The 13,131-nt window shown below is 41.5% G+C and overlaps 1 protein-coding gene across 2 annotated transcripts in view; it reads right to left on the minus strand.

Annotated features, from left to right (window-relative positions):
- The window catches only part of DISP1 (dispatched RND transporter family member 1), a 107,515-nt gene that overhangs the window by 21,741 nt on the left and 72,643 nt on the right, over positions 1-13,131 (minus strand). For both annotated transcript variants that reach the window (XM_073671889.1, XM_073671890.1), the window contains one exon: positions 6,110-6,139. In XM_073671889.1, coding sequence (XP_073527990.1) covers positions 6,110-6,139 — 30 coding nt within the window. The remainder of the gene's footprint in view (positions 1-6,109; positions 6,140-13,131) is intronic.

Consider the following 13,131-nt stretch of genomic DNA (forward strand, 5'->3'; position numbering starts at 1 on the left):
AGCCGACAATGAACTCAGCTCACCTCCTGGACGTCCGTCACTGACAGCGTGGGAAACTTCTACTGCGCATGCGGGGAGCAGGAGAATTTTCCCACGCTGTCAGTGACGTGCATGAGGTGAGCCGAGTTCATTGGACATGATCTCGGCTCATCTGGATGCCGTCACAGTCAGACACTGAGGAGCACAAGCATGCCTGCGCTTCTCAGTGTCTGCCGCATGGCAAGCTGAACGGCAGCGTTCTGCTGCGGTGCAGCCTGTCATGTGAATGTAGCAGAGCTGAAGCTGTCTGGGAACCATGGAAAGGTAAGGATGAGGTTGCTTTATTATTTTACTTTTATTGCAGGAGATCGTTGGCTTCAGCTGGAATGGGTGTGATGGTAAGTATGGTTTAATTTAGAACATTAAAAAATTGTGTCTTTATTTCAATTAAAGGACTTTATTCTGGGTGTTTGTGTTTTTTTTAATTACTTTACTAGAAATTCATGGTGGTCATGTCTAATATTGGCGTGACCCCATGAATTTCGGGCTTAGGGCCAGCTGATAATGCCAAGCTGGCCTTAACCCCTTTATTACCCAGTGAGCCACCGCACCAGGGCCCTGGATGAGTTGGGTACAGCGCCAGAAGATGGCGCTTCTATGAACGCGCCATTTTCCGGGGTGGCTGCGGACTGCAATTTGCAGCGGGGGGGGCCCAGAAAGCTTGGGCCTCCCTGCGCTGCGGATTCCAGCCCCCAGCTGCCTAGTTGTACCTGGCTGGACACAAAAATAGGGCGAAGCCCCACGTATTTTTTTTTTTAATTATTTCATGAAATAATTTAAAAAAAAGGGCTTCCCTATATTGTTGTGTCCGGCCAGGTACAAATAGGCAGCTGGTGGTTGGGGGCAGCCCGTTCCTGCCTGCTGTACCTGGCTGGACACAAAAATATGGCGAAGCCCCAAGTCAACATTTTTGGGAAAAATTAATTACAAAATTAATAATTTAGGGACTGCATCTTTATTAACCCCTCAATTGTCATTTAGTGTTAAAATAAAGGATTTTTTAAAAAGAAAATTGGCGTGGGATCCACCATCATTATAGTCTCTAGCGGAGGTTAAGCAGACGGCTGGGGCAGATGTTTGAAGTCTGGGAAGAGGGTAATACCCACGGAGCTTCCCAGGCTACTAATATCAGCCCCCAGCTGAATACCTAGCCTTTACTAGCTATTAGAATGGGGGACCCCCCCAAAAAATGACGTGGGGTCCCCCCTATTTTAATATGTTTATGAGTGACAGTTTTCCTGCTATATACCTGCATGTCATAAGAATTTAAATTAAAAAAAGGACAATGTTAAATTCAAATCTGTTTTTTTTTAATTTTTACCGGTGTTTGGTATGCGTTGGAAAAGGGGTAATCTTATACGGTGAATATATCCTAAACTCGATATTTTAACAGGAAAGTAGGGGGGTCGTCTTATACACCAGGTCGTCTTATACGCCGGAATATACGGTACATTAAATGTGAGTATACTCGGGACTACAGAACAGGAGAAGGACTTGGGTATTCTGGTTACAAGTAAGCTGAGCAGCAGTACTCAATGTCAAGCAGCAGCTGCAAAAGCAAACAAGATTTTTGGGTGAATAAAAAGAAAATCCAGTGATTTCAATTTATTATTATTCTCTCTATAAAACACTTTTAATGCCACTTCTAAATTATGGGATCCAGTTTTGGGCTAAAAAAAAATATTTACAAGCTAGAATCTATAGATCGTTGCATGGGATGGAGGTCTCTTCTATGATGAGAGGTTGAAAAAGTTGGGCTTGTTTAGCTTAGAAAACGAAAGGAGATCTCATTTATATGTAAAAATACATGTGTGGTCAATGGAAAGGACTAGCACATGATTTATTCCTTCCAAAGACCATACTAAGGACCAGGGGGCACTCATTACAGGTGGAAGAAAGGCGATTCCGGCACCTCAACAGGAAAGGGTTCTTTACAGTCAGAGAAGTCAGACTGTGGAATGTCGACCACAAGCGGTAGTGATGGCCGACACTATAACAGAATTTATAAAAGAGGCAGGGGGCTCTTCTCATAACAAATGGCATTGTGTATTATAGATAATACACAGATAGAAAATGCATAACTGGTAGAGAAAGGGTAAACTTGATAGACCTGTGTCTTTTATCAACCTATGTAACTCTGTGAGAAACTGCAGCAACTCGGAGTGGAGACCCCGTAACGTTACAGAGCGGGGGGCCGAGTGCTGAGCAGAAAAGTCCCCACAGCTCTGCTGACCCTATAACTGCAGAGTCCAGACCTCCTCTAGTATCAGCACAAACACTGCGCCCCGCCGGGAGCTTCATGGCCCGAGCAGCTGCATGTAGCCGTATATCACCAAGCACAATGCCAAGCGTCGGATGGAGTGGTGTAAAGCCGCCACCACTGGACTCTGGTGGATATGTGTCCTGTGCAGTAACGGATCACACTTCTCTATCTGCGTCTGATGGAGGAGTCTGGGTTTGGTGATGCCGAGAGGACATTACCCCCTGACTGCATTGTGCCGCTGTACAGATGGTGGAGGAGGATAACGCTATGGGCTCCTGTAGTTGTAACTTGTAGTTGTTCCAATATAGTGTAGATAGATATCTATATATTTTCTATGAGATACCGTACCTAGATAAATAACCATGAACAATAAAAAAAATGACAAATTCCTCCATAATCAATCTTCTTTAATGTAACGAAAAAGCATTAAAGTTTGAAAAGCTGTTACTTTTGGTCCTACGATCTTCCCTAACCCCCTCCATGAGTAGATCTCTGTCCACTCTACATAGGGCCCTTTGTTTTATATAGGCCACAGGTTTCCCGATCGGATCCCACACACTGAGCCACGAGTACAGACCCGGCAGTCACGGCTTACAATCTCTTTTCTACTCATCAAATGGAACAATTTCCATCAGGAACTAACATTAATTCAGGTCTAAAGTTAAAAAGGAGCTGGAAACGTCAGCAAACACGACTTGAAATAGCTCAAATCTGTGAGAAGTGTCGGCACTGGAGGCTTCAAAAGTCCCAAGATTACAAAAAAAAAAAAAAAAAAGAGAAAAGCAAGGACTCAAAAGGGGTATTCCCATCTCCAAGATCCTATTCCAATATGTAGTAGGTGTAATAATAATAATTTTAGCAAATACATCCAATTAGAAATGTAGTATAGTTTTTCTGATTCGCTATGTCTCTTTCCTCATGTGCAGGTATTGCAGGACCTTAGGTATCCATGGTTATGACCACCGATAAAATGACAGATAGGTAGTTGCTGGTCGTAACCACGGATACTTAAGGTCCTGCAATGCCTGCCTTTTTCAAAAAGTTGCTGGAGCTGGATAGAAATGGCGTAAAAACACCAAAAATTTTTGCAAAATTTTGAGTTGTGCAAAAAAACAAAAAACATTTCAAACAGTTTTACGCCAGAATTCAGGCACACACTGATGAAACAGTGACAAAGTATATTAGAAAGTTGTAAAACTTTGTAAAAAAAAAAAAGTAAACTTTAGAAAAAACACAAATGAAAAAACAACAAAAGGGGAGTCCAAAAACTTTCTCGATAATTAAAAGGCGGTGTCCGAGTCTTTAAAAATCAAACAAAATTGCACCTCAAGTGACAAGTTGATGCGATAAGTCAGATCCATCCTGGAAAAGTATGACAAATGCTGAAATAACATTACAAATCAGTGGTGTAATGACACGGCCAAGTGTGAAGTCCGGTGGGACATTACTGGTTCCCACATAAAACGCTCAGCTGTGACGCCCACTCATGTGGGATACTCTCAGATGACATTTACAGGCTACGCCGGTCACGATGCGTTAGTCACAGATCAGCGGCAGGAAAAACATCGCCCCGGATAGATTCAAGGAAATATTAGCTCAACTCTCACATAAGAAAATATCTCTGCATGATGGGGTGGAAGCGTCACCTGTGAATGGCGTATAGCCAAGCTGCGGATCTCCAGATACTGAAAGACTACAAACCCCAGCCTGCCATACGACTAGTGTCTCCGCATAAAGAGTCCACTGATATATAGATATTTATTTACTTTACTCACTTATATAGCGCCATTAATTCCACAGCACTTTACAGACATTATCAGATATATACATATCCCTGGCTAGAGACAAGAGGTGCTGCAGCATCGGCACCATGGAGGGCCAAGAACTGCAGGTGCAACATCTGGGATTCCGCAGATTGGGGACCACCGACGAAGAAAAATCAAGCAATGATTGACAGGCAGTGATCCTGATAAGTATCACCACTTGCAGACAAGAGGTACTGAAGCATCTGTGACATAAAGGGTCAAAAACCGCTCGTTGTCAGAGCATGATGGAGGTTATAGTTTGTATCAGTTGGAGAGACCAAAGTTAGAAACCACCGTTACGTAGAATATTCAATGACAAGAAGTGGAAAGGAAAACCGTCGCTGACTAAAGACAAAGAGGTGCTGCAGCATCTGCACTATAGAGGGTTGAGCGCTCTAAACTGTCATTTAGGAGACCACTTTTTCGCATAATCATGCAAAAAACAAACAAAACACAAGCACAGTTGACATGTAGTAGAAATAATTGGCTTTACTACCAGCAGAAAAGAAGAGCTGCAGCATCTGAGCTATGCAGAGCTATAAGTCACAGGCTGACAGGCCATGCTGCTCTGATGGTAATAGTTTAATATTAACTTGTTGGGAGCCAAAGGTTAGAGACCACCGGTATATATAATACCAAGAACAACTGACAAACAATGGAAAGGAAAGGCATTGCTGACTATAGACAAGAGGAGCTGCAGCATCTGAGCTACAGAGAGATATAAGTCAAGCAATGGAAAGGAAATGCATCACTGACTAGAGACAAGAGGCGCGGCAGCATCTGAGCTACAGAGAGATATAAGTCAAGCAATGGAAAGGAAATGCATCACTGACTAGAGACAAGAGGCGCGGCAGCATCTGAGCTACAGAGAGATATAAGTCAAGCAATGGAAAGGAAATGCATCACTGACTAGAGACAAGAGGCGCGGCAGCATCTGAGCTACAGAGAGATATAAGTCAAGCATGGAAAGGAAAGGCATCACTGACTAGAGACAAGAGGCGCTGCAGCATCTGAGCTACAGAGAGATATAAGTCAAGCAATGGAAAGCAAAGGCATCACTGACTAGAGACAAGAGGCGCTGCAGCATCTGTACTATGGAGGACCCAAGAGTTGCAACAGCTGGGAATCCACCAAATGGAGTCCACTGGTATAATAATAATTCAGAAAAAAACAAGAACAACTGACTAACAGTGAGAAGTATAGACAAGAAGCGCTGCAGCATCTGCACTATGGAGGGCCATGAACTGCAGGGGGTTTTGGTTTTGCATAATTTGGGGAGACATCGATTGAAAACCACGTTGATATAATTATGCAGAAAAAAAGAAGGATAAGTAAAAGGCAGAAGAAAGAATAGGTATTACTACCTGTAAACAAGAGATGCTGCAGCAACTGGGTTATTGAAAGCTATGAGCAACAGGCTGCAAAAGTCATGCTGGAGTTGCAGTTTCACAGCAGCTGGGAAGCGAGACGTTGGTGCTGATTATACACCTAATGCTCAAAAACCAAAAGCAGCTAAAAAGCAGTGGGATAAAATGTCATCACTTACTATAATAAAAAGAGGCGCTGCAGCATCTGTGCCAGTTAAAAGCTAGAAAATTTTACTAAAGTTGATTGGTCAAGAATTCTACAAGATCTCAATATTCATCAAGGAGATTTACTAATTTATTCTTCTTTTCATCAAGTACTTTACCACTAATACTCTGCAGCAAATTTAGCGCCAAGCCAGATTTAGCTGCGCCCCTTAGGATGCACAGACATGTCGCAGCACAAGCTTATAAAAGGAGCATTTCACTTGCACCATTTTCGTAATGCACGTCATGCCACTCTTTAGATGCCCTAATGAATATTTTGTAGTCCTACGGCTCAGAATCAGTCAGCAGCTGGCCAAGCTGGGCTAGTGACAACCAACCATATGACCTAATAAAAAGCAGAATTCACCATAAACAGATTGAATAATTGGCGCTGCTAAAAAAAAAAAAATAAATAATATAAAATATTTTACCTTTTGGGAAGCTGGAATGGTTTTTCAGTTCTGCAATAAAACACAAAAAAATTAAGAATGTAAAATGTATAAAATACATAAAATATGGAACAAAACAGCAATTATTAATTACAAGAAAAAAGAGAAAAATATCATTATATTCACGGCCGCCAGGTCTAGATTAAAGATGCTTTTTTTGACTGGTTAAAAATGGTGTTTAGAAGGGCGGAGACTGGTATAAAAAAAAAAAAAAAAAAATAGCAATACTCTCCCTAGGTCCTAGTCAAAAGCTCACCCGGGTCCCTGACGGACTCTGCTTCCAGGTTCCATCTCAATATTCCAGAAACAGCCAGAAATTTCCTCTCTGCCAATCAGCGTTACGAGTGTGCATTTCAGTCTATTTCCGGTGTGACAAGACCAGTGGGGATCAGATGATCATTGGAACGGGAGCTGAGGGGGTTTGTGGTCGTAAGTAGCACGTCTCATATATATATTTTTTTAGATTAGTCTTAGTCTTTTTAAAAATCATTTCAATTTTATGGAAAACCTGTTAAAAAAAAGTTTGTGGGGGTGCACCATCCCACCTGTGAGCTGGACTTAAAGGGGACCTTTCACTGAATATTTTGAGTACCTCCTCCAATTGTCACTGTTCTGCTGATTCTTGAACAGTTTTTCTTTTTCTTTTGTGATCTTTCGTTCCAAAGTTATGCCCTCCTGTAATAATGGTGCAAATTTTGCTAAGTGGGCGTGTACCAGAGAACTGTGGGCGTGGCAGTGTTTTGATTGGTCTGGATTAAAGGAGAAAGAGTAAACGTCCACAGAGAAGTTCAATTGGTTGAAAGGGAAAATTTGCACCACTATTACCGGGGGGCATAACTTTGGAATGGAAGGGCACAGAAGAAAAAGAAAAACTGTTCCGGAATCAGTGGAACAGCAGCTATTAGAGGATGTACTCCGTTTAAATAAAAAAATCCAGTGAAAGATCCCCTTTAATATTATACACGCAAGGGGTCACCCTCCACTGAAGTCTGTTCTGCCCCCTCCAATATATCCGTACAGTATATATGCAAAGTATTTCGCCAATCCCATCCATGATGTAAATTATACCATAGATAAATAACTAACTATAACCCCAGCATTCAAGAATCTTAGGAACACAACCGGTTAATTAGGCATTGCCGCTGACTTTGTACTATTAGATATTACACAGGGTGTTAAAGTCATCCAATACCGTGGAAATTTTTTGCAAATGTCTCTGCCATTTGTGTTTCATGGCACCGGTCACCAATAAATCCCAGCTGCCTCCAATGTCACAAACCTGTTGTGTTCCCAGCAACAAATGGAAGGTTGCAGCCTGGGAATGACATTTGTATAATTATGTGACCCCCCCCCTCTCTCTTTCCTTCCCTTCAATGCCTACAAAACAACACTCTACTAATTCAAGTGGGAGAAGCTGGAAATGTGCCATCACGTGCCATATTACTAATCTGCATGGGCACCAGATCAATGGCGACCACTCGTTACACAGGTAATAAAACAGACAGCACATATGAGAATCATAACCATAGAGAATAACCCTGCGGAGAGCAGAAATCCCTTTGAAGATGTCAGGGAATGCGCCAACAGATGTTAAACAGCTTTAGGTGGAACTGGAGGATCTCGTTTCTCCTAATCATTTAAGTTTCCAAACTAAAAACACTTTGTTGAAGATCCAAATGGCTACTTGTCTGCAGATTATGCCATTAGTTCTGCAACTCAGCGGGACGGATCGTCGGAGAGGACAGATCGGCATCAAGTGCGAGGAAATTACTTTAAGGTAAATACATATATCAAGGTTGATCTGCAGGCCCATGTAAAAATCACAGAAAAAAACTCAAAAATGCTGCATCGGAATATTCCTTTATTCTGACACCCAATAAGACAGAATCAAATGAGATATGACTCCTGGAGACAGATATGGCATATCCTGGATGATAAGGAGCAAAAGAGGAGGAGGAGAAGCAAACATACCCAAATACATCCCAATCAGGCCAACATGAATGTAAATTGCTGCGTGAACAGCTCAGTAATTGGATTGAAATCTGCCAAATCTCAAGAAAGCCATGGTCGGACAATGACACATTCATCCGTCAGGAAAAAATTTCCCCCCTGATGTCTGTACGGACAAAAAACGTCCACACAGTATCAAACTCAGCAATTCTTGGCTCAATTTGGTTAAAAAAAAAAAATAGTTTTTAAAAGAAGACTTTTCAAATTGAACATCATGACCGATCTGCTGGCAGCATTTTATAAAGCAGGAGAAGCGGAGCAGATTGATATATAAGTTTGTGGGAAAAGATTTTATATAACTTGTAATTAAATCCATTTAAATCCCTGTTTATACTGGGTTTGAGTCCAGTGGGTGGAGTAAGGTTAGGACCGCCCACTGGACTCAGCATAAAAAAAAAAAGCAGAGATTTAAGTAAATTATTACAACTTCTACCTATTCTTTCCTGATAAAACTATATATCAATCCGCTCGGCTTCTCCTGGTCTATAACATGCTGCCAACAGATCGGAGAGAATCTTCAGCTTGAACGAATCCTTTAATTCATGGCTCCTTTTCCACAGTAAAATAAATTTGTCAGATATTGTATCTTGAACCAGTCTTCTTTATTTTTGAACGAAAACAAACATTTAGAGGTGATTTTCCTTTTTTTTCTGCTAGGAGTTACAGTATATGTTGGCGAGCCTCGGGTTGGAGACTAGAACAGTAATTATTTCTGTATTTAACATCATACTATACACATCATAAAAGTACAGACGCCAACATTTCCCTTAACCGATCAGTCAAGTAAAAATTACAGAGTGGCTCCCAAAGTGGGACCGAGATACGAATCTATGAAACCACCTGTGAAATGGCGAGAAAAACCCTCAGAGATAAATACTGTTTTGCTTTCCATCTAATCAGAGCTTTACATTATGGGATTTTTTTAAATTTTTTTTATTGTAGCTTATTTCGGGGAAAAGAAGAAGAAAAGTGAATGTGGACGTCTACAATTTCCAGAACACAATCCCTGGACTTTAACGACGAGAGCTCGGAGCATCAATATCCGACTGCTGGACGGGATCCAAGTGGAGAACGGCAGGAATTCTTACATTGATATTCCCACCGATTCCCGCAGAGAGAGAGCAAGTAATGGCCAAATGATGGACTATGGGGTCATGCCACAGAGATAATGTAGTTAGAGCTAGTTTGGGTTCAGTACTACCAATAATACACATCAATTCTGTATAATGGTTTTTAGGCTTTTTATTCTACTTTACTTTTTAAAATTTTCAAAATTGTCCAAGTAGACATAGCAAAAGGTCACGAATGGGGGTAGTAAGTAAGACATAGGACCCCACTGATGTCCAAAATAAAAGAATCTCACTACTTGCCAAGCTGACAGATTGGTCGCCTTCGGGACAATATTTTAAGGGGCTGAATACTAGAGATTCCACATGGTCATTTTTTTGAATAACTTTTTATTGACAGCTGATCTAAAAGAAAAAAAAAAAAGTTGTTCTTCTGGACAAAAACGCAACGTTGCCCCAATTCATCATTTGCAGTTTTTTTGGGGGGGTTTCTATGTCCCTTTTCTTTTTTGTCTTGTGGTATTCACTGACTTTTTTTTTTACGCTAAATTCTTCAAAGGTGGCACATCTGTTTTAAGAATTTTGTGTAAAATAAAAAGATGCTCTTAATTTTTGTCATTAATCTTTTTGGCAATTTTTTAGGGTAAAATGTTGTGGTGAATGTCAGAATTTTGCAAAAGTCGTGCACAATAATTTTTTTTTTGTGCGTACATAAAAGCACTCTACGGCACAGTGGGCAGGAGGGGAGTGCAAAAATTTAGTGACTTATTAAAAAGTTGTAATTTATAAAATCGGCTAAAAACCTCGCCCATAATGACGAACATAAAAAAGAAAAACAACAGACGAACATGCAAAGTACATTTTAAAAAAAGGTGCAAATGAAAAACAGCGGAAAAGCACAGAAAAGTGAACAAAAAATGGGCAATTGCGACAATGAATCAGGCCCTTTATGGTAAAAATATAGATTGGTGATATTTAGCAGATCAATCCCTTCCATGATAAGTGACCAACGCTGGAAGCTGTTTGTAGACCCATCTCGTATTCGAGCATTGGCTCAATTAAATTTTTTGTTTCGGTCTTAAAAAGTTGGCGATGTCTTCATCAAGAGCTCCAGACATGACTTGAGTTGACCAATCTGAGGAGCCAAGTGGTCCCGAGCCCAGTCTGTTGCTTCAGGAATCTAACTTTTTGGGTACTTGTAATGTCTCACAAAGTTTTTGGATTGGTCTAACTGGCTCATAAATGTACAGTATTTTTGCCACTTCTGATCCCCAGAACTTTTCCAAGTGTTGAGATCCCTTCAAGTAGTACATCCATGAGGGTTCTAGTTTTTGGATCCTCACCCAAAAAAACTCTGAAACCTTCTCATTAGCGACAAATTCAGCTTCTTAGAATGTCACAAATGGCCAAAGCTGCCCTATAGGCAACAACACTAAGAAAACATCTACTAGTCGACTTCACCAACACATCAGGCTGCCTAAACCACTGGTTTCAATGGAAATCTGGCTTGTCCTCTAAAGAAGACGTCGAAGGATACGTTACTGTCGTCCTTTTGAACTTTGGATTCTATGGACTTCTTTCTTTTGACCTTGCATCTCAGCATTTGGATTCTTGGTTTATAGAACCCAGTTTAGCTAGTCAAGGTCAGTGAGCTGATTTATTCCAAATCCAAGAGGCAGAATTATGAATGCAGCTCCGGATGTAATAAAAAATGTCAACGTTCATTAGTCCTTTTCAGATATATCAACGTTTAGCTGTGAAATTCAAAAGCTCTTCAAATTAAAAGCCTAAAGAGGCACAGACAACCCTAAAAAAAAAAAAATTGCTAAGGGCATTTTTGATTCTAGAGACTCCGGATTCCCACCGTTGATAATTTTTGACATGTCGGAAGGGACTCGATTGTAGAGTTTCTAATCATCTGCAATAGATTTTGTGCTAATCTCAAAAACTACTTTTCGCCCTCTGGGCAACATATAAGAGACAACTGGTACATTGTGGAAGTTCGGTCTGGTGATCCTCACTGACATGTTGTGAGGAGCGGACGGGTCTGCACCACTGTAACCTGTACATGGCGGTGAGTAAAACAAGCCCTGACACTAGACGCGGGGTCAGAGGTCACACCTGCTATCATTAAATATTTTTACTTCTAAGAGGACGCATAACAATATGTGCGCACCAAAGGCATTCCACCAGAGAAACCAATCCCCTGCAGCTGTTATCACGGGCTCTGGACGATGCCGCTCAATAAGGAATATTATCCCCTCAAACCATCACTAGAAATTATTTTGCTATGCTCTTAAAGTTGAGAAATGCAAAGCGACGTCCGTCCCCTCCTCCCGCACAATGGAGGAATTTCCACAGTGAAGGCGAAGTAGCGGCACCCGGCAATTTGACCTCAGATCTGTAATTTTGGAATTAGCGCTTTTGTGCGTCCTCGGTCATTACAGCTCTATTTCAGACGTGACAGAGGCTGGAAGCAGAAGGGAGGGACACTAGATAAATGCTATTTAGCTAATGACTATGCTACAGGGAATTCTACCGCAGTCAGTTTTTGACCAGAATTTCGGAAAATTGGTAGGACTTACCATTTCTTTGGACAAATGTATAAGAGTCCAGGAGCAGAAACCCCCGCTAATGTCACCAGTTCAAAACTATCAGGGGATCCCTAAAATACAGATGGACCTCTAGATCTGGGTTTTATGAGCTTCAAAGAGTTAAATTAAAGGCTCGTGCAGACGACCGTATTTTTGGTCCGAGTAGGATCCGACAAAACATCGGATCGCACTCAGACAAATGTTATTCTATGAGGCCGTGCACGTGTCCGATTTTTTTTTACTCGGCCAGAGCCGGTCCGAGGAAAAAAGAAATAGCAGAATGCACAAGTTGCATCCAATATTCGGATTGCACTTGGCCATACAAGCCAATGAGTCTGTGGAAACAATCGGACTGCACTCGGATGACATCTGGCAGTCCAATTTTCACAGATTGACAGAATGGAGAAGATGGAGAAATGCTTTTTTTTCCCCATCATCACCTCTCTGGGAGAACCTGATCAAGATCACACCCCCTAATCACACCCCCGATCAGCATAATCGGACTGATTTTCTCCAATGTGAGGAAATACAGTGGTGTGACCCTAGCCTAAAAGTGTGTGCCCTGGTTGAGGTTATATCCTTGGATTTTCTGCAATTTTAGTGCAAAATCTAAATTATACTAACGAATTTGTAAAATTAGAAAACCCATTTAAAAGATTAATTAACTGGGGTCAAACATGAACTCCTCCTATTCATACACATTTTTAACCGTATCGCATCAGCACTACATGACCACATTATGGATCAGTGTGGCACGGATACGACATATGGTTCCTACTAAGCTTCCATTTTCCTCTTATTTAATCGGCGTTTCATCCTATTTTTTATTACAGTAAAACTCCCCTGTGAAAGCGGCTCGAGAGGTTGCGATGTCTCACAGTATGGTGGCATTTGACCAAAGGAAGGGACTTCGTGTGTTACTATTCAGGCCTTACAACATATTCTGCTTCGTTCCACCTTCACAATGGACAAATAGAGAGTTGAGCAAAATGATTTGCAGGACCCAGATTCAGACACCATGTTGGATTTCGATGACCACCAAACTAGAGCCCTGGGAACCTCTTCCTACCTTACGGTATCCCTCGGCTCCTCTTCTGATTAGTCAGCCTGACGCAATGTCTTGCCAAACCTACTAATCAGAAGACGTGCCAGGAAAACTGACGGATAGGAGGATGATTTGCAGGACCCAGATTTAGACACCATGTTGGTTTTCTGTGACCACCAAACTAGAGCCCTGGGAACCTCTTCCTACCTGACGGTATCCCTCGGCTCCTCTTCCTGACGGTATCCCTCGGCTCCTCTTCCTACCTGACGGTATCCCTCGGCTCCTCTT

This window comes from Phyllobates terribilis, unplaced genomic scaffold (assembly GCF_046119375.1).
Source record: "Phyllobates terribilis strain yellow unplaced genomic scaffold, ASM4611937v1 Scaffold_3__8_contigs__length_932513732, whole genome shotgun sequence".
Classification (NCBI taxonomy): Eukaryota; Metazoa; Chordata; class Amphibia; order Anura; family Dendrobatidae; genus Phyllobates; species Phyllobates terribilis.